Source organism: Mustela nivalis (genome assembly GCF_964662115.1).
Source record: "Mustela nivalis genome assembly, chromosome: 13".
Taxonomy (NCBI): Eukaryota; Metazoa; Chordata; class Mammalia; order Carnivora; family Mustelidae; genus Mustela; species Mustela nivalis.
In genome coordinates this window covers 73,689,342-73,714,048 of record NC_139032.1, presented here as the reverse complement: position 1 = coordinate 73,714,048, position 24,707 = coordinate 73,689,342, and the positions used below count along the sequence as shown (strand labels likewise).

The 24,707-nt window shown below is 55.4% G+C and overlaps 1 protein-coding gene across 8 annotated transcripts in view; it reads right to left on the bottom strand.

The window, feature by feature from the left end:
- RGS3 (regulator of G protein signaling 3) overlaps nt 1–24,707 on the bottom strand; it is a 132,600-nt gene that overhangs the window by 13,968 nt on the left and 93,925 nt on the right. For 4 of the 8 annotated variants that reach the window (XM_082697060.1, XM_082697054.1, XM_082697059.1 and 1 more), the window contains one exon: nt 86–1,021. In XM_082697060.1, coding sequence (XP_082553186.1) covers nt 86–1,021 — 936 coding nt within the window. Of the gene's footprint in view, nt 1–85; nt 1,022–18,068; nt 18,369–18,448; nt 18,981–24,707 lie in introns of those variants that run through there. The other 4 variants (XM_082697065.1, XM_082697064.1, XM_082697066.1 and 1 more) reach the window with 4 other exon arrangements.

Here is a 24,707-nt window from a genome sequence, read left to right as displayed (position 1 = left end):
TTGTCCCCTGCAGCTCCCAGACCCACCCCCTTCCTCTCTACCTCTCCATTTATTACCGGCTCCCAGCCGCCCTCAGCCTTCTTACCTTCCTGTGTCCTGTGAAGAAGAGGGAAAGGTGGTGCATGGAGCCCCCGTTGCGGCCCAGTTCCTTCTTGAGCGTGCGGGGCGAAGGCATGGCCCAGGAGGACGCGGTGCCCTCCCCGTCCGAGCAGTGCAGGGTGGTGTCGGAGGCGAAGCAGGGCCCGCGGGTATCCTGCAGCAGGCTGCCCTCGCTGTGCGTCCGCCGCCGCAGGGAGTTCTGCACCCGCAGGGAGAGGCCGCCCTCAGCCTGGCCCGCCTCGATCATGCTGCTGCGCTTGGCCTCACGGTGCTCCCCGTAGTTGTCATCGCTCGTGTCCTCCTCCTCCTCTTCCTCACCCTCGTCCCCCTCCTCAGCTTCCTCCCCGTCCTCCTCATCAGCCAGGCTGCCCCCCTCTGCCCCCGCCTTCTGGCTGTAGGCACTGTCCAGCCGGACCTCAGGGATCACGAAGGTTGGCCTGGAGGCCGCAGGTGGGTCTCCGGTGGCTGCTGGGGGCTCCCCAGAGCTTTCTGTCTCCTCAGCTGGCTGGGGGACCTGGCCAGGGGGCAGGTCTTGACAGGGAGCAAGCTCCTGAGCAGGGGCGTCCTGGATGACAGGGAGGTCTTGGCTGGGAGGGGGCTCTGGCCCAGCAGGAAGGTCCTGGCAGGGAGGGAGGGCCAGGGCTGCAGGGGGTTCCTGGCATGGTGGGGAGTCCTTGCTTGGCTGCGGCTCCTGGCCTGGAGGACGTTCCTTGCAGGAAGGTGAGTCTTCGCTAGATGGTAACTCTTGGCCAGGCGAAGGTTCCTGGCCAGCAGAGGGGTCCTTGTTGGGTGGCAAGTCTTGTCCTGAAGGAGGCTCCTGGCCCAGAGAGGGGTCCTTGCTTGGTGGTGGGTCCTCGGCACCCAGACCCTTCCCTTCCTCCAAGGGCATCTCTCGCTTCTCATCCGCCTCTGGCTCAGACATCTGGGAAACAAAAAGCAAACAAGAAAGGTTCAGAACAGAGGGCTATGAGATGTTCTGTCACTGTGTGTGAGCCAACATCCTGGAGGCTGAAATAAATCAGGCAATGGCCTGAACCCCACACCCGACACTCCACAGTCTGAAAGCTGAAGTGAGAGATGGAGGGGCACCTGGGTGGCTCAGTGGGTTAAGGCCTCTGCCTTCAGCTCAGGTCATGATCTTAGGATCCTGGGATCGAGCCCCGCATCGGGCTCTCTGCTGGGCAGAGAACCTGCTTCTCCCCAGCTTGCTCTCTGCCTGCCTCTCTGCCTACTTGTGATCTCTGTATCAAATAAAAATAAATAAAATATATTTAAAAAAAAAAAAAAAAAAAAAAAAAAAAAAAAAATGAAGTGAGAGATGGAAACAGAAGGCCCCCTTGGGCTTTGCTGCACATGGGTTTCCACCCTTGTCTTCTGGCTTGAATCTTCTTTCTACTCCATCAAGAGCACGGTTGGTCATCTAGAAAAAGAAGGAAAGGTAACCACTATTATCTGGATCCTATCGCCTGCCAGGACCGCACCAAATTAAACATTCCTTGTATGATCTTCCAAAGAGCCCTCCTGTGTCTCCGTGAGTCTCTGCCTTTGTGGACCAGAACCAAAGCCAGTCCCAAGCCTGAGCAATCACAAGCTGATAGAACCTTGGATCTGGCCAAAGGGTATCTTCTACCTGAACTAAAGTTCTAAAAAATCCTCAAACAAGAACTTGCTCTGAATACGTAAGCATCTCTTTGAAACCAGCAAACTAGAATGAAACCAGAACTTCAAAATACTGCCCACCCTCGGGTGACACCGATGTCCCAGCACATGGGGATCTCACTGAGGGATGATCCACCCAGGGGTTTTTAAGCTGGGTTTGGACGAACCTCAGGGGCTCCAGACAGAAGAAAGCCTTGTCTACCTGACACGCAACCCTCTGAACCTCACCTCGGCATTCTTGCTGGATTCCTACAGGTTTCGTTTGCAAAGGGAAAAATAGTGCCCTTGATGAAGTCTGAGAGGGAGCTTGCTCACAGGAAGATGGGAGCTCAGGGGAGGAGGCAGGAGTATCTACAGAGCCACAACCACATGGGGGGAAGCAGGTCTCAAGCCTGGACTGCGCCCCTCATTGCACCCAAGGACTCAGAATGCTGGGGCAAGAACTGCCTGGAGTCCGGGCTATGCCCATCAAGAGACCGTGGCCACCTAGAACTCACCAAGGGAAAAGTGGCCACATGTCTCTGGGGATCATAGAGATGTATAGGAATGCATGCCTGGGACTAAAAGACTGGGTCCATAGCTGAGACTTCCTTTCAGGCCTGGGGAGCCCCAGCCGGGCGCCTATCTGAGAGTCTGCCACCCAGCCATGGCTCAAGGCAGCAGCAGAGTGCTGCCCATATGGGGCAAGGTTCCCACTGGCATCTGGGAGCACCAGAGTGGATATCAAAGTATGGTGTGGGTAAAGGCCACGGGCTGGGGGCACCCCCACCCCAGCAGAGAGTATGGCTGAGTGAGGCAGCAGAGTGGGCCTTAGAGGACTCTAGGATGATCTGGCCAGAGTTCCTTCTCAGGCACAGACGAACACAGGTGCCCACCCACAAGGACTCCATGCCCTATAAATCGTACCCGCAGGTGGGAGATGACTCCACCCATGGATCCTGCACACCTCACAGTCTCAGCCCCTGAAACATCCATGATCCCAAATCCCCCATGCACAGAGGGGAAGGCTGAGGCCCAGAGAAGGCCAGGAGCCAAGGGCAAACCACACAGCGGGGGAGGCAGGGAAAGTCAGTCACTAAACTCTCTGGGTCTCAAGGTTCCCACCTATTAAATGAGATAACCAACACGCAAAAGTGACAAACCAGGAGAATAAACACAGAAGGCATAAAGCTCTTTTTTTTTTTTCTTAAGTAGGCTCTACACCCAATGGGGGGCTTGAGCTCATGATCCCCAGATCAAGAGGCGCACGTTCTCCTGACTGAGTCAGCCAAGTGCCCTGAAAGTCTAAAGTTCTTGAACAGGATGCTGGTGGTGGTGGCAGTGGTGGTGACTGGAACAATGGGTCTAGAGGGAAGAGCCTCAAACCTCCAACAGCAGCCCATCCTTCCCATGGACCCCTGGAGGCAAGGTCGGCCATATATCAAAGTTTGTGACTGTGATGGCAGGCCTCTCAATGCAGAATTCTCATCTAGAAGCCAAGGTCTGTGCTTTAACCCCACCAGACTGTTCCCAGGGACAGAGATGGCTCCCTTGCTGATGGACAGACAGCAAGGCTGAGGCCCAGCCTGGAGAGGGACCTAGAGACCTGCCCCAGAGCACCAGCACCAAATGGGGGCTCAGCTGGGGTTGGAGCAGGGCCTCTGGCTCCTTCTTCCAAGGCCTGCTTCTGATCAGATTCCTGAGCAGCCCAGTCCTCCGCCCCTCACCCCACCCGCCAGGGAGCATTCTCTTCTAGGAAAACAAACAGCCAGCTCCCTGTGCCCCACATTCAATCACCCTCCCTCCTTAGCCAGACCCCTGACCTGGAAGAACACACAGAAGGAAGCAGCAGCAACTGGTGCCCTGGGGGCCTGGCACTGAGTGGCCCAGAGGGAGGCAGGCTGCATTTCCCCTTTGCTGGGGGGGGTGGGGGGGTGGGGCAGGGCCTGTGCCTGCAGGGACTGAGCCTGAGCCCGCCTCCCCCACCCTGGGGAAAGTACAGCCACAGACCCAAAACCAGAAATGCAAGTCAGCCTGCCTCTGCCAATCCTGCCCCAAACTGAGGCCAAACCAAACAAAGCCAGGAGGAGAAGTGCTGCTGTCCCCAGAGGGTCCCCGCCCTGCAGCAGCCGAGAAACCACCCAGGACCCACGGGCCCTCTCTGCCGGGGGATCAGTGTTCAGATTTCAATGGTACTGCTTTCCAGCTGTGCGACTCTCAGTCTAGTCCCCTCATCAGGAACAGGGCCATCGTATCACACTGGACTCACAGGGACTATTCTCAGTGCTCCCCACAGGGCCTAGTCCAGGCGAAACTTTTGGTAACATGGTGGCTATCATTAGTCCGGTCTTATTTTACAGATGGGGAAACTGAGGTCCCAGAAACTCAGAGAGTTACCTAAGAAATTGCAGGCTGACCCAGCCCGACAGCTCTGCCACAGGTGGGAATGATGAGAATCCAGTCACAGAGGCCCAGAGAGATCTGCCTGCTGGCCCAGGGCCTCTATGCAGCCATCCCCTTGCCGGGGGGAGTCTGCATTTCTCCTGTCCATCCATTGCTTTTCTGGCTTGGCAGGTCAGTGTTAATCAGCACTCACATCCGCCAGCCAGGGCTATCTCCTGGCTTCGTTGGGCCTTTCCACACAATATGATGGACCCAGGAGTCTAGAGGGAAAGGGGGTTAGGGGGAGGCTGGGCACTACCTGAGGTCCCCTCATGGACCTAGGGCAGATACAGGCAAAGAAGGACCCGCTAGAGCTCTTTGGCTCTTCCCTGTGCTCCAGGATCAGGCTCATGCAAGTACCCACGTGGGTTTGGTCCGGCCAGTGTTCCTAGGTGAGCTGGGGTTGGGAGTGCCCGGGGGGAGGGGGCTTCTGGAGCAAATACAGGAAACCTCAGAAATCTGGGGGGAGAGGTGACCAGAGAAGGAATTAGGACAGGAAAAGAGATAAAGATGAGACTATGTCACAAGGGATGCCAGAGCACAGGATTGTACTATGAAGAACAGAATGACACACACACGGCCCTGCTGTGACGACACTGCTCTGTGAGCAGGATGTGGGTGCAGGGGAAGGACTACGGGGACACACATATGTCCTAACCTACATGCATTCATTCCGGCTCCAGGCACTGAGGGAAACCCTGCAGGGACGGAAGGAGACAAGTCAGACACGATCTCTGTCCTCTATTGAGCAGAAAAAAAAACAGAAGCTGGACAACTGGTCTTCAGGCCAGGACCCAGATGCCCATCAAGAGGCCATGGCCTCTTAAAGCGGGTCCCGACAGCTGACAGGCAACACCCAGCCCGACAGCTCTGCCACAGGTGGGAATGATGAGAATCCAGTCACAGAGGCCCAGAGAGATCTGCCTGCTGGCCCAGGGCCTCTATGCAGCCGTCCCCTTGCCGGGGGGAGTCTGCATTTCTCCTGTCCATCCATTGCTTTTCTGGCTTGGCAGGTCAGTGTTAATTCTGTCCATGTCTTGCTGGCTAGGAGCACACCGGAAATGAGCCAGGCCTTCTCTATGGAGCTGCTGCGAAGGATCTAATCAAATTCTGCCCCCACTGCAATCACGGGCTCAGAAGAGGCTGGGGAGGGGGTTAGGTGGGACTCCCAGAGCAGCTCCTGAGCCCTGCTGCCCTGTGTAGGGGAAGAGAGGACGGGCAATGAGCTGCTGGAAGTGACTCGCCCAATGTCACACAGCTACTAAATGTGGAGCCAGGTCTGCTGACCCCGGGTCATCCTGCAGCTCTCACCCCGAGATGACTCATCACACCCACCACAGATGCTGGGCTCTGCTTCGGCCCTCAAAAACCACTTCCTGCACTGCAGCGGGGGGGCGGGGAGTATGAACTGAGGTTCACCGTTGTCTCTCGTCTCTCAGGGCGGCCCTCACAGCTCGGATCTCACGGCCAGAACACCGGACAGACACGCCAGAAGACCTCTGCTGGAATCCTCACTCCATCCTCTGCTGGCTGTGGGACAGGCTGTCACTTCTGGTCTCCTCCACCGTGGAAATGGGACCGAGATGAGGACACTTCCTACTGCCACACCCCCCCCCCCCCCACTCCAGAGGGTTGAGGGGACCAAGTCCGAGAAAGGACAGGAAAGTGCTCTGTGAGCTGGAATGCTGTTGGAAAGAGGGAGAGGCTCTGAGAATCCCTGACCTCCGGGCTTGACTTTTTAGGTGGGGTGGCTCCTTTGCATTTGGCTCTGGGGTCCTGAGCCACTCCTTGGCTCCTGAGTCCCTGGTGTGAGGCTGGCTTCCAGGAACCTCAGCGGCCGGGCCTGCGCTTCTTTCCGCCAGCCTGGCCTCAGTCCCGCTCCTCAGCTTCATTCCTTGACCCCCAGAGGCTGGAGCCACCACCTGCCTCTGCCGCCAGCTCAGAGCCTCCAGGCTGCTCTTCTCCCGGCCCCCCCAACCCCGTCCCCAGCATGACAGTCTGACACAGAACACGGGGCATGGGGCCGGCACTTTCCAGTGGAGAGCACCCTGGAGACCGACCCCCTCCTCATGCACCGGCTGGGTAATCTCAGGAAGAGCCTCATCAGCCAGCAGTTCCATCAGCCACAACACAGGATTCCTAACAGCTCCTCAGTACAGTGGGAGGAGGGCGGAGCTGACGTGCCCCGGGAGCCAGGAACCGTGTGGGCACACGAAGCCCCTGAATGGCAGCCACGGCCACCATGGGACAACCCAACCTTGACATCTCCCTCCCTGGATCTCCCCCAACCCGTCTGATGACCCATGTTTCACCAGGTCCAGGGCCTCCTGACCCACAGATGGGAACCCATCCCAGGCCCTCGCCCATCTCAGTCCTGCACACTCTCTTGTGCCCCCATCCCCTCCCCAGGTGACCGTCACCATCCATACCACCTGGCCACCACCCAGCCCATACTGCCAGCCCCGACCTGTCTCCTGAGTCTAGATCCCAGGGGCAGGTGTTCACCAAGTACTCGTGCGACAGTGCTGCCCCCATTGTCCTAGGCTCTGCTGAGTATGACAGGAGATGAAAAAGACACAAGCCCTGTGCTGGCGGAGTTTCAAGGCCAGAGAGGAAGGACTGACATGAGCCACGGTGTCGCCCACAGAAACACGTAATGGATACAAAGTGCGGTGGTGACGGACAGGAAAACCGCAAGTTGCGTCGGGAGGGAACGCAGTGGTAGGTGGGGAAGGCCACTCTGCGATGACACTGAGCCCTGGGTCTGCTGGTGGGCAGGGAGGCCAGCACCCTGGTGGATCAGGGGACACCTGTGTGGCTAGAGCCCAGACCACGAGACAGAGACCGCCCTCTACACATCCCGCCAGTGCCCCCAGCTCAATGCACCCAAGCCAAACATGAGTCCACTCCCTTGAGGACGCCATCGCCAGCTGCCCAACCCAGGGACCCAGGTATCATCCTCTCTCACTGTCCCTTCACCACCACCCTCCCCCCCAACTCTGGCCAGTCACCAAAACCTCTTGCTTGTCCCTTAGAAAATCTTCAGAATCATTCCATTGGGGTAAGGGATGCAAGAAAGGGGACAGGGAATATATGAGAACTCCATATACTTTCCTCTCAATCCCTAAAACTGCTCTAAAAACAAAGTTGATTAACTTAGGGGCAAAAAAAAAAAAATCTCTCCACTCCCTCCGTCTCCATCCACTACCACCACCTCCCTGCCGACACGGTCATCTCCCACTGGAACTGGTGGGGACCTCTCAGCGGCAGCCCCAACTCCTTCGGTCACCATGTCAGAGGAGCCTTTTATGCACATCTGACTCTGTCACTCCTTGGCCTAAAGCCCTGACAAGGCTCCCCAGTGCCCTCCAGTTGAAGTTCCAACTCCATAGCCCTGAGCGAGTCTGGGCTCTCTCTCCCTTTGGCTTTGCCTTCCACCATTCCCTATCTCAAGGGTTTGACGAGGCATGAATGAATGAATGAATGAATGGACAATCCAGGGAATGTCACAGGGCCATCTTGTACCTAAAATGGGGCCCCTGAGACAGCAGCAGTAGCAGCACCTGGAAACCCACAGGAAATACAGGATCTTAGCCCTCAACCCACAGCTGCTGGGTCAGAATCTGCATTTCACCAAGATTCCAAGAGACTAATTTGCACATTAAAAATAGCACTCATCCAGACTATTGGTTCTCAAAAGAGAGGTACACTTTAGAATCACCGGTGGAACATCTTAAAAATACCCTGTATCTGGGCCCAACTCCAGGCCTTACTGGATAAGATTCCTACAAGTAGGGAATTGGCGTCTTGACTTTTTTCTGATTCCCCAGATAATTCTGGGGAGCAGCCCCCGTTAACAGAGAGGGTGAATGAGGCCCAGAGAAGAAAGGTGATGTACCCAAGGTCATACAAAAGAATCAGGCCATGCATGCAAACCAGAACCTGGTGTGGGACCAGTTCTAGCACACAGCACTCCGTCTCATGGGGAGCCCATGCAGAAGAGGCTGGACCTCGGCCGCCCCTCGGCCCCAGATGCAGAGCTAGCAAACTCACTGGAGGCAGCTACCCACTCATGTGCCCCATTCACAGAGGCCCAACTGCAGGAGAGGAAGGAAGGAGGAATTTGAATGTAGACCGAAAATTCTCTATTCCTAAAAGATCCCATGACTCCTCCTGGGTCTGTCGGGGACTTGGAAGGGCAAAGCCCCACAGCAGGGAACATACCATCCATACCCCTGGACTGAAAGCAATACTGAGGCATAGAGAAGTAGCTTTTCCAGTTCAGAAACTGTCAGGACCAAGCCAGTACACAGGGAAGAAGGATCCTTAAGGAATGGGAAGTGAGGAGACCCCTCTTAGAGGCTTCCCTACTCTTGGCACCGCCACCTGGGTAAGCCAGGCTATGTACCCAGGCCTGGCCTTTGGAGCTTACTGGGGTGCCCCAACACCACCCTGGATGCCCAGCTTCTCGCCAGACAGGAAAAGTAGCTCCCAACGTGTGAGTTTCCGGGACCATCACCATCTTGCTAAGCCACTCCTCTCAGGACCCAGACCCCACTGCTTCAATGTGTGTGTGGGAGCCTGGTTTGGGAGCCCCCACAACCCAAAGACCCAAAGACCCCTTCCATACCTCAGCTCTCTTCTCTTCTGAAAGGTGTGAAAGTGGAGAGCAGTACTGTCCCAGCTGCTTCCTGTCCCCACAGCGACTGTAGCCTCCCTCAGAAGGAGAACGCCAGGTCCCAGGGCCTCTTGGGCCCCAGCTGTGGGCTCTCTGCTCAGAACCACCCCCTGCGGGCTCTGCCACCATTCCCCTTCCCACCTGGCACCCCCTTTCTCTGCCTGATCCACTCACTGTCTCATTTCCCTATTGTCTGCACCTCTCAAGTACACCCCCTCTACCCCCCAGAGCCCAGCTAAGTGCTCCCTGGGATGTCCTGGCTAGAGGGCTCTCTGCTCTCCTGCCAATGTCTGGCCCGCCCTGCTCTCATGGCCCTGGGCAGGCCCTGTCTGGTTCATCAGGATTGTGTCCCTGGCTCACTTATTCCCCCCACCAATCCCCAGTGTTACTCAGCAAATACCGACAGAGCCCCAGTCACGCGCCAGGACCCGTGCAAGAAAAACAGTGGCAAGACACCTTCCCTTCCCTGAAGGTGCTGGTCTATGGGGCAAAGAAGTAGGTGAGGGGCCCATGTCACTCTCCCACTATACTTCCCCCCACCCCAGGGGGCTATGGAAGTACAGGAAAGATGGGGATGGCTCTTGGAGGAGGACAAGGATGGGGGACAGGGATGGGAGAGGATACCCAGGCCAAAGCCAAAGACAGCATGGAACATTCAAGGAAGTGTGGGTGGTTCCACAAGCAGAAGCATGGGTACACTCAGGAATTTGGACTTCACCCCAAGAGCTGTGTCTGCATGATGCTGTCGAGATAGGGAAGGTGGAGCCAGAGATGATGGAAACAGAAGACAGTGATAATGACGGGGCGGGGGGGATCATGAACTGAGGGTCTCCCAGACACCAGGCACCAAGACAGTTGCTCTCCATACACTCTCTCAATCCCAGCAGCCCTGTATGGTCGGTACCACAGGCCTCATTTGGCAAATAAGGAAAGCGGGACTGGGACTCAGAGAGGGTCAGCAATGTGTGGGATCACCAAGCAAGAAAGTAGAGGAATCACATGGAAACCACAGTCAGAGCTCCAAAGCCCAGCTCTTTCTACTACCCCATAGCCTCTTTTCTGGCCCCCTCACCGCCTTTCCTCACCCCTGTCTCTCCCTTCCTTCAAAAGACCCCACCCAGCACCCCTCTGGGGCAGGTGCCGAGAGGCACAGTGAGCCATCCCAGACACAGGGGACCCTGCTCATAGCCCAAACAGATGGACACTGAGGGGCAGGTGTCCGACTCACCTGGCGGGGTACAGGGGTGGTGATTCCCTACAGCTGGTGATCTTTCCAGACTGTCTCCCTCCAGGGGCCACTTCATGTGCAGGAGAGCCAGAAGTGTGTGGCTTCTCTGTGATGTCCTATGCTAGACTGATCAAACAGAAAAGCTCTGCGAAGCTAGGAGGACCCCAGGAAAGGGCACAAATAGCACAGTGGTCATGAGACCGGGATTTGGAATCAGGCGGACCTGGGGTTGCATCTCACTTCCTAACCCTGTGGCTGATTTAGTGTGACACCCCCCATCCAGTGGGGCGGGAGGCAGTGCTCAGCCCGCTGGGGTGCCTCTCCTCTCCACCACCTGTCTTCCTCTCACGGCAGGTACCAGGGACCAACCCCAAATCGAAAGCTTCACACCATGCAACAGCTTGAGGGAACAGAAAGCGCCTTCAGAGCCACAGGTGGCGGAGGGAAGCTGAATGCTGGGGAAGAACTGAGATCTGGAGACAGAGTTAGGTTCAAATCCTGCCTCTGCCACTTCCTCTCTTGGTGCCCTTTATCTCTGGGCAGGCTGCTTACGATCTAGGTTCCATTTTCTCATCTGTAAATAGTGATGTAAGTAGCTAGTACCTACACACCACAGCCTTGTTGGAAGAGAATCCACACAAAGCAGCCTGGCACATAGCAGGTGCTCAAGAAACATTTCTAGTTCCTGTAATCATACTTATTACTATCATCAGTGTCATCATTATCAGTCCCTCCCTGCATCCCTGGGAGATGACACTTGGCACGTTCTGACTACAGCCCTAAAACAGGGGCACTTTTATCTGTACAATTCAAGGGGAAGAAACTGAGGCCCATACCAAAGGCCCCAGAGGCTAGAGAGGCAGCAGAGCCTGCGCTCAGTTTCCCCTAGGCTGGGTCAGCCTGGCTCCCTTGGCCTGGGCCAAATTACTTCCCTCTCTAGGTCGCATCTTCTAGAGGAGTCTGCCCAGCTCTGAGTCTCAGCCAGCCCAAGGTATGGCCAGGTCTCTCTCTGGGTACATCCAGGGCAGGAAAAGCAGAAAGCACCCCCTCTCCCAGGAGCCCCAACCTTTGTCTGTGTGCCCCAGTCCCTAAAATACTCTTCTGTCGGGGCCCACAGTTCTGGGAGTCTGGGGGGTGGGGGCTCTTCCATCCCAGGACACTAGAATGGGTATCTGTCCACTGGACTCAGCCACCACCCTGCGGCCGAAGGTTACCTCCAATGCCCCAGGCATGCTGATCCGTCTACCACTGCCTCCCTGAAGCAGACAAGCTCTCTGCTAGGGGCTGATGTTGAGGCTGGGGTCGTCTGGGTTTGTAGTCTGCTCTAAGCCATCCTCCTGCCTCCTCCTGTCATGGGACTTTCTCTCATCTCCCTCATAAGAACCTGATTATATTCCTCTCTCCCTGAAAACCATTCTTTCCCTCTGGGATAGTCCCCACTCCTTATGCTGTGTGCTCTGCCCTGGCCAGCTGACCTCCCCACCACACCATTTCTCTTCCCTTCCCTCCAGCTGGTCTAAATTGTTTGAAGCTTCCCCAACACACTCTACTCTCAGGCACCTTGAAACCTCTGCTCACTGTTCCTACTTAGAACACCCTCCCCTCTCTTGTCCATAGGACAAACTCCTTCTCATCCTTCCAAATTCAAATCAACCACACGTGTATTGCCTGTTGATTTCTGACAAAGACGATGACCCATGACCCCTTACAGAAAGAAGGGATTTTTTTTTTTTAGTTAATTGGATAACGACCCCGAGAAAATGAATCTTGACCTCTACATCCACCAGACATTAGAATCTATTTCAAGTGGGTTTGAGACCAGAATATAAAACATAAAACAATGGAACTTCTGGGGGCGCCTGGGTGGCTCAGTGGGTTAAAGCCTCTGCTTTTGGCTCAGGTCATGATCCCAGGGTCCTGGGATTGAGTCTGGCATCAAGTTCTCTGCTCAGCAGGGAGCCTGCTTCCCCACCCCCCCGCCTGCCTCTCTGCCTACTTGTGATCTCTGTCAAATAAATAAATAAAATCTTGAAAAAAAAATTAAAACAATGGAACTTCTGGAAGATAACAAAGAATATAGCCACAACTTTGTACTAGGCAAAAAGCCAGGATTCAGTGGACACTCTCCGAAGAGTAAAAGATGACAGGTTGGGCTGCATTAAGAACTTGCCTTCTTCAGAGAGTACCCTCCTCAGAAGAATGAAAAGGCAAGACACAGAGCGGGAGGAGATTTTGCAATGTGTACATCCCACAGTGAAAACGCAAGCAGAATATTTTTTAAGCTCCCACAAACCAGTAAGAAAAAGACAGACAACCCAGGAGAAAGCTGAGAGGGGAAATGCTTGAAGAGGCGATTCACTAAGAGGTGGCCAATCAACACGGGGAAAAGTCCTGAGACTCATTAGTCACCCAGGAAATGCAAATTAAATGCACATTTAGTTATCGTAACATCTAATACCAATAACGTGGGTGAGGATGTGGAGTAACAGAGGCTCTCGTACAAAGCTTGCAGACGGCACACTGGTGTCGCACTTTGGAAGATTATATGACACTATCTGCTAAAGCTAATTATATACCGCTTTATGACTCAGCAATTGTAAACCTTACGTATTTACCCAACGGAAAAGTATGTACGGTGCATCGAAAGACATCTATGGGACCATTCACAGCAGTGCTCTTCATGATAACCTCCAACTGGCAACAACACAAAGGTTCCACGGTAGAATGGATAAGTTGCAGGATATTCACACAGCGAAATGCAACAGTGAGAACGAACAAAAGAAAGCTTCGTACAGGAATGCTGACCATTCTCCTCATCTATCTGTGGACCTAGAGAAGTCAGCGTGAAGGAGCACATGCTCAGTGATTCCGGGGAAGCCAAGTTCAAAATCAGGCAAGGCTGATCAATGAGATAAGCCAAGATAGGGGTCACCTTTAGGGCGATGGTGACTAAAAGGGAGTGTGGGGTATTTCTGGGGTACTCGAATGCTCTATTTCTTTCTTTCCTTTTTTTTTTTTTTTTTTATAAGATTTTACTTATTTATTTGAGAGAGAGAGAGCACATGCCAGGGGGGTAGGAGGGAGGAGCAGGCAGAGGGAGAAGCAGTTTCCCCGCTGAGAAAGGAGCCTGATGCGGGCCTCGATCCCAGGACCTTGGGATCATGACCTGAGCCAAAGGCAGCGGCTTAACCAACTGAGCCACCCAGGCGCCCCAAGAATGTTCTATTTCTTGACCGGCGGAGTTTGTTCACTTTGTGAAAACTCATCAGCTGGATAGTTCTAATCTTTCTCTAAGGATGTTGCATTTCAACTGAAATTTATTTAAAAGACAAACAAAAGCCCTCATCTCAGGGTCCACCCCCCCTTCCCTCCTTCCACCATGAGCCCCCATCCCCCGCCGTCTTGGTGCACATCTCAGAAGCATGTGCCAACTCCCACCCCACCCCCCACCATCCCCACCCCCTGCCAAGAAGCCGCGGCACCTCCTCCTGGAAAGCCAGCTCTACGTCAGACCCTGTGCCAAGCGCCTTGTTTGCCCAGATCACCTCGTTCAATAATAGCTGCCGGGAGGTAAGGTGCTAGCGGCCCTCAGCGGCTGCCTTGAGTCAGCCTCAGTGCCCAGGAAGCTCCCATACACACACATCCTCTCCTTTAACCCAATGAGGCCGGGCCCGCTGCCTGAAGAGATGGAGGCAAGGAGAGCGTCAGTGTCTTGCCCAAGGGTGCCCAGCTGTCAAGCTCTAGTCCAGAGCCCACACCCCTACACAACACACACTAGGAAACCTCCCCTGGGATTAGAACAGCGCCTGCACACACACAGGTGATTTCTCCAGTGGGGCAGGAATCACGTCCACGCTATGGAAGGGTGGGCAGATGGGGGGCGGGGGGGTGGAGACGGGGAGGGATGGAGACCTGCTCCTTCCATGGCTAAGCACCCATGCATCCAGACTCCGCCTCACCTCCTGCAGGAAGCTCTGCCGAGGCTCCCAGGCTGGGTTAGAAGCTTCCCCAGGGTTCCCCCTCCCTGAGTCTCCCCATCAGAGCTGTGCTGTTACCATTCACCACGTGCCCATCTTTAGCCCCAGGCCCTTTATTCCTACACCTCCAGTCCTCCGCCAGTGCGTGGTGCACAGCCGATATTTAACGCCTTTGGAAGGGAGGGAGGGAGGCAGAGAGGGCAAGTTCAGAGCCGCTATTGAGATCAACTGGGAACTCCGTCAATCAAGGTCTGAGCAGTGAAGCTTTCCGTGTCCAGGATGGGCATCGATTTTGACCCCTGACCTAAGGAGCTGCAGGGCCACACTCCCTCCCATTCCATGACCCTCCCCCGGCTGCCCCTAGCCTTTGTCTAAGATTATGGCCAGCCACTTGGCTCCCAGAAACCCTGCCCAGCTTCTTCTCTCCCCCGACCCTCTGCCACCTTGCCCTGAATGCCTGGGTCCTGCTAGTAGCCTGAGGCTAACCCTACCAAGAGGTAACCGAGGACACCATAGAAAGCCCTGGCTACATGGGGAAAAGCAAGCCCGGGGTTCCAAGGAACTTATTACACCCCCTGCCTTTCTAAGTTGGGAGCCACTGACAGTTCTCCGGCAGCAGCCTGATCTCATGGTACCAGGTGCGAGCAGGCTGGCCCATGGCAGGCAGGGAAAGGGGACAAGCCCCAGGCCACCTGGAACAGAGAGCACAGCTGGCAGCTATCCATACATCTGGAGTGATGACAGAGGCCCACTGCCAGAGCAAGAAGGAATCCTGGGACAACCACCCCACCACCACCACCACCACCACCACCGCCGCCGCCGCCGCCGCCGCCCCCCCTCTGTGCCTGGAGACTCTGATCTCCCCAGTAGGTCATATACGCAGCATCCCTGTCCCCAATCCCAACCCACCCCCACCCCCACCCCAGATGCCTGGGCGCAGCTGGCTGTGCAGGGGAAGGTGGCAGCTCCCTGGGGGCTGAGCCTGGCTGGCCTGCTGTGAGTGGCTCCAGCCTCTCTGGGCTTAGCGGGCTGAGCTGTAAGCAGCCTTGTTTATCCCTGGGAGGAATGACGGTTTTCCCTGGGCAATGACATCGTGGAAACGGCCTGGCTCTGCAAACAACAAAGCTCCCAGCCCTGGCCTGGGCTCCAGCTTACAGGAGAAAGCCTCTGACCAAAAATGCCGGAGTAACAGGTTAGGGGCTGCCTCCCTGTTCCGCCAGACCCTTGCCCTGACCGGTGACTCACAGAATCCAGGAAGAGAAGAGTCCACAGAGAACCAAAGAACTGGATCCCTACAAGGGACTTGGTCCAGTTCCCGGTTGCTCCAAATGGGAAACTGAGGCACGGTGTGGGGGTGGAGGGCATGTTTGCCTGAGATCAGTCAGTGAGTGGGAGCTAGAGTGGGCCTCAGTCTTTGGCCCGTTGACCAAGCAAGGGCTTTCCCTACAGATTTTCAGAGGAGAGTCAGGCTCTAGCTGGCAAGCCAGGGGGTTCTAGAAAGTAATGTGTCACTGGGGAGCACAAAAAAGAGGGAACATCACGATGAAAGCTAGGTGCTTTGAGTCATCTAGGTGGTGTGATAGAGAGGACTTTGGGATGGAAATTGGAGACCTGGGTTCTCGTCCCCACTTGGCTGTTGAATGTTCCCTCAGGCAAGTCCTTCCTCTCAGGCATTAGTCCCCTATCTGTCCAGAAGGCAAATGGACTCAGCCCTCTCCAGGCCCTTGGGTTAGTAAATGGGAAGAAGCTCTAAGGGCCCCCAGGAGCCCAGCTGGGCAAAGGTACTCCCTCCTCAACTGTGCCCCTTCTGGGAAAGCCAGGCAGCCCAGTGGCTGAGAATCAGTCCCACACAAAACCCCGGATCCTCCTCCATGGTTGGCAGCATCCCAAGGGGGCCCAAGATGGGTTCCAAGCCACTGTAGTCCGTGCAAAGGATCAGGAACATTGCATTCGAAGCAGCCGGAGCTGCCCCTTCCATCTCGATGTTGGTGTGAACACCACCCAGCCCAGCATGACCCCTGAGTAGGCTCCCCTGTGACCTCAGACAGGCTGAAGCTAACTTTCTCCTTGTTTCACCTCCTGTCAAATCCCCCCCACCCCCAACCACTTGGCCCTATGGGAGCAAAATAGCCTCTCAGGCCCACACAGAAACTAGGGCTCCTCCAAAGAGTCTCCTCCCTAGGCCCGCGAGTTGGTAGAAACCACTGTGGTAGAAACCACAGAGAGCTAGGAGACAGACAGAAAGAGCTGACTGGCACATCAGGGCTTATCCTTTAGGAAAGCCCATCCTGGCCCTTTCCCACCATGGGCTGGGTTCCGGGCTAGACCCTGGAGACCCAGAGATGAATAAGGCCCAGATCCCATGTAAATAAGATATCAAGGAACCACCCTGGGTGCCACCACCAGAGGACAGACAGGTCCCCATGGCCAAATTTGCTCTAGCTGTAGAAGTTTGGGCTCTCTAGCATTAAGACGTGAAGAGAAGAAATGGGTTTTCTGGGCAGTGGGAACCTGTGCAAAGGCAAGCAAGCTGGGGGTGGGGTGAGGGGGTGGTTGCCCTGATACCAAGTACTAGAATCAGCAGTCCCATCAAGGATGTTGGATGGTTCAAGGCCCTGGAGACTTCCCAACGGTGGGGTGGGGGTGGGGAAGGTCCCTCGCCTCAGCCGCCTCCATCTTCACCATCTCCCTGGCTGTTTTAGATGCCAGGCTGGGCCTTTGCAAGCCCTGTGGTGGAACTTGGCTCCCTGAAGGGCCCGCCCTGGGCTAAGCCATGCCACATGCTAGGGCTGGGGAAGAAGGGAGGTGCCCTTGGCTGGCCACGGAGGACTCAAGGGGCCCTGGTGGAAACTCTGACTATGGCCTCAGGGCCCTGGCTGGGATCCCCAGGCATTGCAGCTCCTTCCTTCTGAGAGATACACCCACTTCAGCCACCTGGACAGAGGAGCCCGACAGTAGCCCCCAGCCATGGGCCTGAGGGCAGCAGGGTGTGCAAAGTTTTCAGTGAGGGGCCTGGTGGCTCTGGGCTCCACTAGGCATCTCAAGCCAGGAGTGCCAGATTCAGAGTTGAACTATGAGACTCAGGTAAGGTAACGGCACCCATGTACCCTGTCCTCACTGCTCCAGGAAGCAGAAGTCCTCCATCCTGGTCCTGGACAAACACCTGCTGTGTGGACACAGTCCCTTCCCAACCTGGACCATGGCTCTTCCATGACGCAGATGTCCCAGGGCGCCAAGGGTCTTCCCAAGACATTTCAGGACAAGAGTAGAAATGTGGGGCTTCCAAGTCGAAAAAAAAAAATTGGCTTCTAAGCCCTCACTGTGGTTAGCTCTGTGGGGTGAGCAAGTCCCTAACATTCACCCCCTCCCCGCCCTGCTACAGTTCTCATCTAGAGCCAAGGGAGCAGGTGCAGGATGCTTCTCAAAGGGCTCAGGGGGCAGAGCACTCCTGCCTGTGCTTCCTGTGGACATTTCAGCAGAAGTCTCTGGAATCAGAGGCAAACACTCCCCCTGCCCTCCCCAACCCCTGCTGGCTAAGACCCGCCTCCCCACCCCCCACCCCACCCCCACCCCAGACCACCTCCTTGCCTGACCCGGAACTAGGCGAGAGAGCAGCCGCCCCGGTGTCTGGAGTAGAGTCAGCATCCCTGACATGATCACCAGCATAGCTGGCGGAGCACGCCCTCCCCATGCAATGTCCCAACTCGTGGTCACTAAACATTCCTTTCTCCCAGAAAGAAAAACCTGCTGACCAGCCTAGAAGTGGAGAGCAGCACACAGTGATAGCATGCCCCTGGCCCTGTGGGTCCCCACCCTGAGAAAGATCGACCGACAGACAGATACACACACAACAGCTATCTCAGCGTAACACACGATTTAGTTGCAACGTGCCTATCAATGGCTGCCCTGGGGAAGAAACAATAGGAACAGGGGCATGGGGTGGCCTGGACAAGAGCCCCCCCCACCCCCGCCTACCACACACCCAGCCCGTCACCAAGGCACCTACCCAGCACACTCCAGCAGGGACCCAGCAGACTCCCGGCCGCTCCCGCCAGCCAGCCCGCCAGCCCGGTCTCCACCGGGCTCCTCCCGCAGGCGGGAGGGCGGCCGTGGCTGTGGCAGCTCCTGGCCGCCCGTGTCAAGCGGCCGCCGTCCCCAGACAGAGCTTCTTTGTGTCAGCAGAGCTATTTATGGACTTACCCAAGTTCCCCAGGGGAGCGATACCTGCTGGGAAAAGCAGAACCAAATGACCAGGTTCCACCTCCCACATCTAGGTAGCGTTTTCAAAACCCTTGCATCACTCGCCCCTCCTCCTCTTCCTCCTCCTCCTCCTCTTTGCCCTCCTCCTCTTCCTCCTCCTCCTCTTCCTCCTTTCCAAATACACACCCTGTCCAGCCGGCCACCGCGCTGCTGCTCTGGATTTCTTTCTTCCATCAAAGAAAACTCTGATTTCCCAAGTCACTTTCATTGGAGGAGGAGGAGGAGGGGGAGAGCACGATGTCTCAGGAAGCGTCCCCCTCCTCCAGCAGCCAGTCCTCAGTCCTTCCGCCGGCAAGGAGCCCCGGCTGCTCCGTTACATGCTCACACTCACACGCATGCATGCACAGGTCCTGGCTCCCCCGTGCCCGGTCCCCGGGGCCTGGCCTGGCCCCTCAAGAGCCGCTCTGGAGGGAGAGGCAGCCATCGCTGACAGTGGCAGCCCCTGGCGCTGGGATCCCCGAGCCATGTACCCCATAGGCATGCTGAGGGCTCCCCACCCAGGCTGGGGCAGTGCAAAGCCACTGGCTCCTGCTCTGGGCAGGATGGAGCCAATCACCCGCCCAGGCTTCCCGTCACACCCCAACCCCACGCTGCTCACATCCCTGTGGGCGGCTGCGATTTAACCCAGGGTCCTGCAGCCCAGGAGCCACTGACTCTGAGAATGTCACCGCCTCGGGATGGGGGAGTGGCATAGCAGCACCATCCAGTGTTGCCGGAGCTTAGCACTTGTGTGTGTCAAACTCCGGTGAATCAGATAGGCAGAGAGCGCGGGGCTTCCTCCCCCACAATATGATGGCTGGGAGAAGCACATTACAACAGCTCAAGGGTTAGGGCCGCAAGTGAAAGAGACATCCCTACTGGGGATGTGGGGGGGGGTGGGGAGGGGTAGAAGAAAGAGTCCTGGACTCTGAGGCAAGAGCCCCCAGTTCCAGTTCCAGCTCCAGCACTGGGTGGCTGGGCACTCCTGATCAAGTCCCTGCCTACCTCTGAGCCTGGGTTTCCTCATCTGCAAAATGGGGCTGACAACTCTTGTTCAGGGATCCCATGCCAGGCATTATTCCCAGAACCTGCCCTTCGTAAAGTCACTGTATCCCCACCAGCACTTTGTGAGGCAGGGGCCCTATTCACAGATGGAGAATCTCAGGTACAGAATGGTTGTGTCACACAGCTAGCTGGCTGTGAAGCCAGGACTGAAGACCAGTTGGGCCAACAGCAGGGTGGCCACTCCTCACTCCAGCATAGCCTCCCCCCGACCCCAGAGGCTGCTTTGCCAGCGCCAAGCTGTCTGACGTTGTGGCTATGGTTGCTGCAGTTGGTTGTCTGATCAACAAAGGCAGCCTCGGTTGTGCCTGGGGCCCAAGCTGGGGTGCCCATCCAACAGCAGCTCCAGCCCCAAACTGCTTACTACCGGAGCAGCGGGCGCCCCGGGATGTCACACGGGGGAAGTGATGGGCAAAAGGAGCCCCTGAGCCCCTTTCCCACCTCACCCCACCCTGGGCTGAAGCGCTTTCCTCCACGTCTTGGTCTCCCTGTGTCAGTCTCACTGTCTCTGAATGTCTCTCGCTGCCCATCTCCCTGCCCCTGACTGTCATCCTGCAGGCTCCTGGGAAGCAGGGTCCATATTATCCTGGGAAACTAAGAAGATGCTGGGGCGCCTGGGTGGCTCAGTTGGTTAAGCAGCCGCCTTTGGCTCAGGTCATGATCCCAGCGTCCTGGGATGGAGTTCCACATTGGGCTTTTTGCTCTGCAGGGAGCCTGCTTCTTCCTCTGCCTGCCACTCTGCCTACCTGTACTCTATCTCTCTGACAAATAAATAAATAAAATCTTTAAAAAAGAAAGAAAGAAACTAAGAAGATGAGTCTCAAGACAGTCCAGTTCTAATGGGGCTGACCGATTTCTAGTAGGGCTGACTGGTTCCTGGGATGGAATTTCTGCTGCTTGGGATAAGATTGCTTAGGGTGGAGAGCCTGAATGGAGGGTTTCTTGACATGAGAGGAAGCCCTAAGTTTCAACTGGGTCTTCACCTCTCCATCAACAAATGGTTCTAGAGTGCCAACTACATGCCAGGCTCTGTGCTGGGCCCTCGGGATGTGGAAGAGAATGGACAGACCTGGGCTCTGTACTCACAAAGTTCCTGAGGGAGACAGACATCAGCCACACAGCCAGAATAGCGAGTCTGTAATTAGACACTGTGCCACGATGGACAGAGCAGCTCTGCCAGTCCGTGGGGCGGGATCCAGAACAGATCCAGAAGGCATTCATCATTGCTCTGGAGCACAAGGATAAAGAGCAAAAGGGCCCAGCAGTTCAGCACCCTGAGGGCCAGGAGCCTGCCAGGCCAGGTCAGGAGAACACTTCGTGCCTGGAGAAGCCCACGCAGCTCCCCTCTGCCTCTCCATAGCTCCAGATGCAAATCAGCAAAGCAGGTGGGTCTCCCAGTGTACTGGGGCAGGAGGGGGAGTCACGGACACTCAGACTATCTAAGCCAAAAGGGCCCTTGGAGATCTCTCACTGCTGTCTCCCATTTATAGAGAGTGAATCTGAGGCCCAGAGAGAGAAAGTGACTTTCCCAAGGACACAGAGCAACTGAGTGGCAGGGCTGGGACCCAGGATTTGCTCACTCCCAGTCTAGAGCTCCTTCCACTACACCCCAGTGCTCCTCGGACCTACATAAATGGTAACACTGTTCAGCAAGGGGGAGCTGGGAACAGAGGACAGTGAGATCTAGATGGCCCACTGGCCACAGGGATCGGCACTGGGCACTCAAGGCCTGGGCCGCATTTACCAATCTACCTAATTCACTCGATACACATTTATTTGACACTTCCTATGCCCCAGCACTGGTCAAAGCACTTCCCAGTCGTTGACTCATGAAACCTTCACAGCCCCATCAGATATGTCTAATGTCCCCACTTTATAAATGAGTAAACAGAGGCAGAAAGATGATGAAACATTGTCAAGGTCACGTACTAGTAAGGGCAGAGCTATGGGTCAAGGCCAGTCCACTCTCCACTGTGCCCTGCACCACTACACAAGGCAGCCCGTGTATCAGACGCACCCCGCCCCCCCACCCTCACCCCCGCTGCCTGCTAGCCTGGGAAGCTGGTTGGCTCTGTGGTTCAGTCACGCCAGCAGCTCCCAGGGCTGGGACCAGCGAGGGTCAGCAGGGAACCAGTCTGTACACACCTCCCATTTCTGGGGGGCAGCACCCCCAGCCAGAGCCAAAGGCTCCAGAGAGGCCCCTAGAGAGATTCGGCAGCAGCAGGAGCTAGCTCAGGCAACTGGACACACCATTTCATGGTAATGTATCCACCACTCTCCCTTACTGCCCACCCCGGTGCTCCCAAGCCCCCATCACGAGCCCCGCGCACACGGGAACACACTCACCATCCTTCCTCCTGCACACTCTACCTGAGGAAGGTCACATGCTGGCAATGCCCTCAAGGAAAGGGGGGTACTTGCCAAAGGCTAATACTTAGTAAGTTTCCCCGTCCTGCCTTCTGATCCTAAGTCCACTGGGATTTTGTCCCAGGTTGGGGAGGAGGTTGATGCTGCTAGGGCAGAAACTGGGCACAAGCCAGAGAGAGGCGTGGTCTCAGGAATCCCAGAGCCTGTGACAGGCTGAGACCACTGCAGTCCCCACCAGCAGCTGCTCTGGCTTTTCTTCTCCCTGGAACATTCTCCCTGGAGGATGAAATTGCCAGGCCTGTGCTTGGGTGGCAGGGCAGTGAAAACCTGAGCCCAGGAATGCTTCTCCCAACCTTCTCCAAAGCCCAGCCACTGCTCCAACCTTCTATAGAAGAGTATGATGAGCCTGGGTTTAGGAGACTAGAATGATCTGCACATACCCACCCCAGCCCAAGCTTTAAATCTGCTAAGACACTTAGGAATTTCTCCCTGGGTCTCACATCCCTGGTTTAGAGGTCTGCAGACTCCATTCAGGAAGGGCCTCTCCACAGAAGAGTCAGTTAAGACAGATTTATTTGTTACTTCAATAAACACTGAATCACTACATGTGCTGGAGCCTGTGCTCAGAGCTGTGGACACAGCTATGGACACAGGAAGACGTGGAAGTAGCCCACTCCTGAGATCTGACCTTGGCACGGACACCGCAGGCAGGGGCTGTCCTGCCATGTTCTGGTTTCCATGACCCTAATGCCAGGGTAGGAGACCTGCTCTTCCACTGCTTGCTAAGGGCATGTACCTGGCTCTTCCTGGTGGCACTAGCCTTGTTCTTGGGGCACGGTCTACAAGTGGTGTGGGGGGACGGGACACAGCAGGTATCCTCAAGTTCCAGTCCATGGGAGGCTCTGGCGTCCCTTCCCCCTTACTGGTCTCTCTTCCATCCCTAAAACGAGGCCAGAGAGGGGTATCCAGTGGGTCCAGCCCTGCTCCCTTGCTTTCATTGGCCAGTCCTAGGCACTTCCAGGCTCTCTCACTAGAGGAATTCTGTGGAATTCAGTCAGTGGAATTTAGAAAGAGCACAGGCTTTGGAATAAAAAAATAAAAAATAAAAACTCAAAGTGTGAGTTACCTTGGGCAAGTCATTTTAATGTCTCGGAGTCTCAGTTGCCTCATCTGTAAAATGGCCCCATGGCCTATGCTCTTCCCCTGGATGCTCTGCCCCCCGCTCCTGCTCCCTAAGCACTTGTCCTCTTGCATCTTCCCCTTCTTCAGCAACTTCAGATACTATACTTAATCTTAGCCAAAAAGCTGAGAAGCGATTCCCTCCTCAGCAACTTCAGGCAGCAAGGCCGAGTCCCAGTCTGCTCCCGGGAACTAGATCTCCCAAGCACAATGAGGAAAAGCCCACGGGCAGTGAAATCCAAAAGATCAAATGTTCACCTGCGAACTGCCCCTGGCTGGCTTCTGCCCACAACCCGGGCACACACCGCTGCCACCTCAGTGACATCAGTCTGACCTCAGGCAGCTGCAGAGGTACAGGGGGGCCAAGGGCTGAGACCGTCTCCCTTTCCGGCTGCAGTCTAACTGGCCACATGCTGGCCTAGGATTTCAGACTTTGGGAGCAATCCCCAACCCACTATGCTTGTGCCAGCTTCAGGGTCAGGCTGGGTCCTGACTTCCCAAGTTCTTGGCCAGCTTTCAGCACAGACCCACCAACTCAGATACATTGAGGCCAGCCCTGTGACCTTGGCTGCTAGATACAGGGCCTCCTGAGTCTACTTGCTGCTTGGCCTGCTGGACTTGGGCCCAGGCCACCACAAGAGAGGGTCAGCAGAGGAAAGACCAGTCTAAGATGCCGATTTTGCTGCGGTCGTCTGTGAGATCTAGGGCAAGGCCAGTCCCCTCTCTGGGTCTCAGCTTCCGTGTTTCTAAAATGGGCACCAGGGTTTGACGAGGTCAGTGTTACTCAGCGTGGTCTGCAGAACTGTACTGATCCACGAACTTCTTGTTGGATGAGCAGCAAAATCAAGTGTTTAGAAATGTTTGTAGCGGGGCACCTGGGTGGCTCAGTGTGTTGAGCCCCTGCCTTCAGCTCAGGTCATGATCCCAGGGTCCTGGGATCGAGCCCCGCGTCGGGCTCTCTGCTGGGCAGGGAGCCTGCTTCCCCCTCTCTCTGCCTGCTTCTTTGCCTGCTTGTGATCTCTCTCTCCCTCTGTCAAATAAATAGATAAAATATTAAAAAAAAAAAAAGAAAGAAAAAAAAAGAAACGTTTGTAGCCACTTGACATTGACGTGGTACGCGAGCCCGAGATCGGTGTACTGGTGTTACTGAATATGGATTGGGTACAAGGCCGGTTTGAGTGTTCGCAAACCAGCAGGGGAAATCACATGCAGTGTGAGTTTTATAAAAGCATAAGGCCCTTCACCATGGGTGGTTTAAGATGCCCTGCTCTAAATGTTCTTGTTTCCATGAGAAACTACCAACTAGTCTTCCCATCACAATACCTATACTGCAGTGGGATTCATGACCCTGTCACCCAAACTGGTCCCTCTTTACTGTTTCTGCCTTCGAGAATGGGCACCACCATTCACCTGCTTGCTGGAGCCAACATAAGCTGAAAGAGCTTGCCCGCTTAGTACCAGGAAAAACTACCCATAGAGAGCAAAGAGCTCAGTAATGATCTGGTGACATTTCCAAATTCCAAAGACTAGAAAGAGAAATGCTGCTTGTTTCCATAAAGAAACTTTAGAGAATCAACTGAGAACTGTGCTTCTTACAGCATAAATGCTGGGATGACAGAGCGTCTCCCTCAAGTATCTGGAGAAAAAGGATTGCTAGCCTAGAATTCTCAACGTCGGAAAACGATGACTCAAACATGACGGCAAATATTTTCAGACTTTGAAAGGCTAAGAAATTATGCCACCCATAGACGCTTTATGGAAAAATTACTCAAGAGAGCTCTCCAGAAAAAAAAGAAGA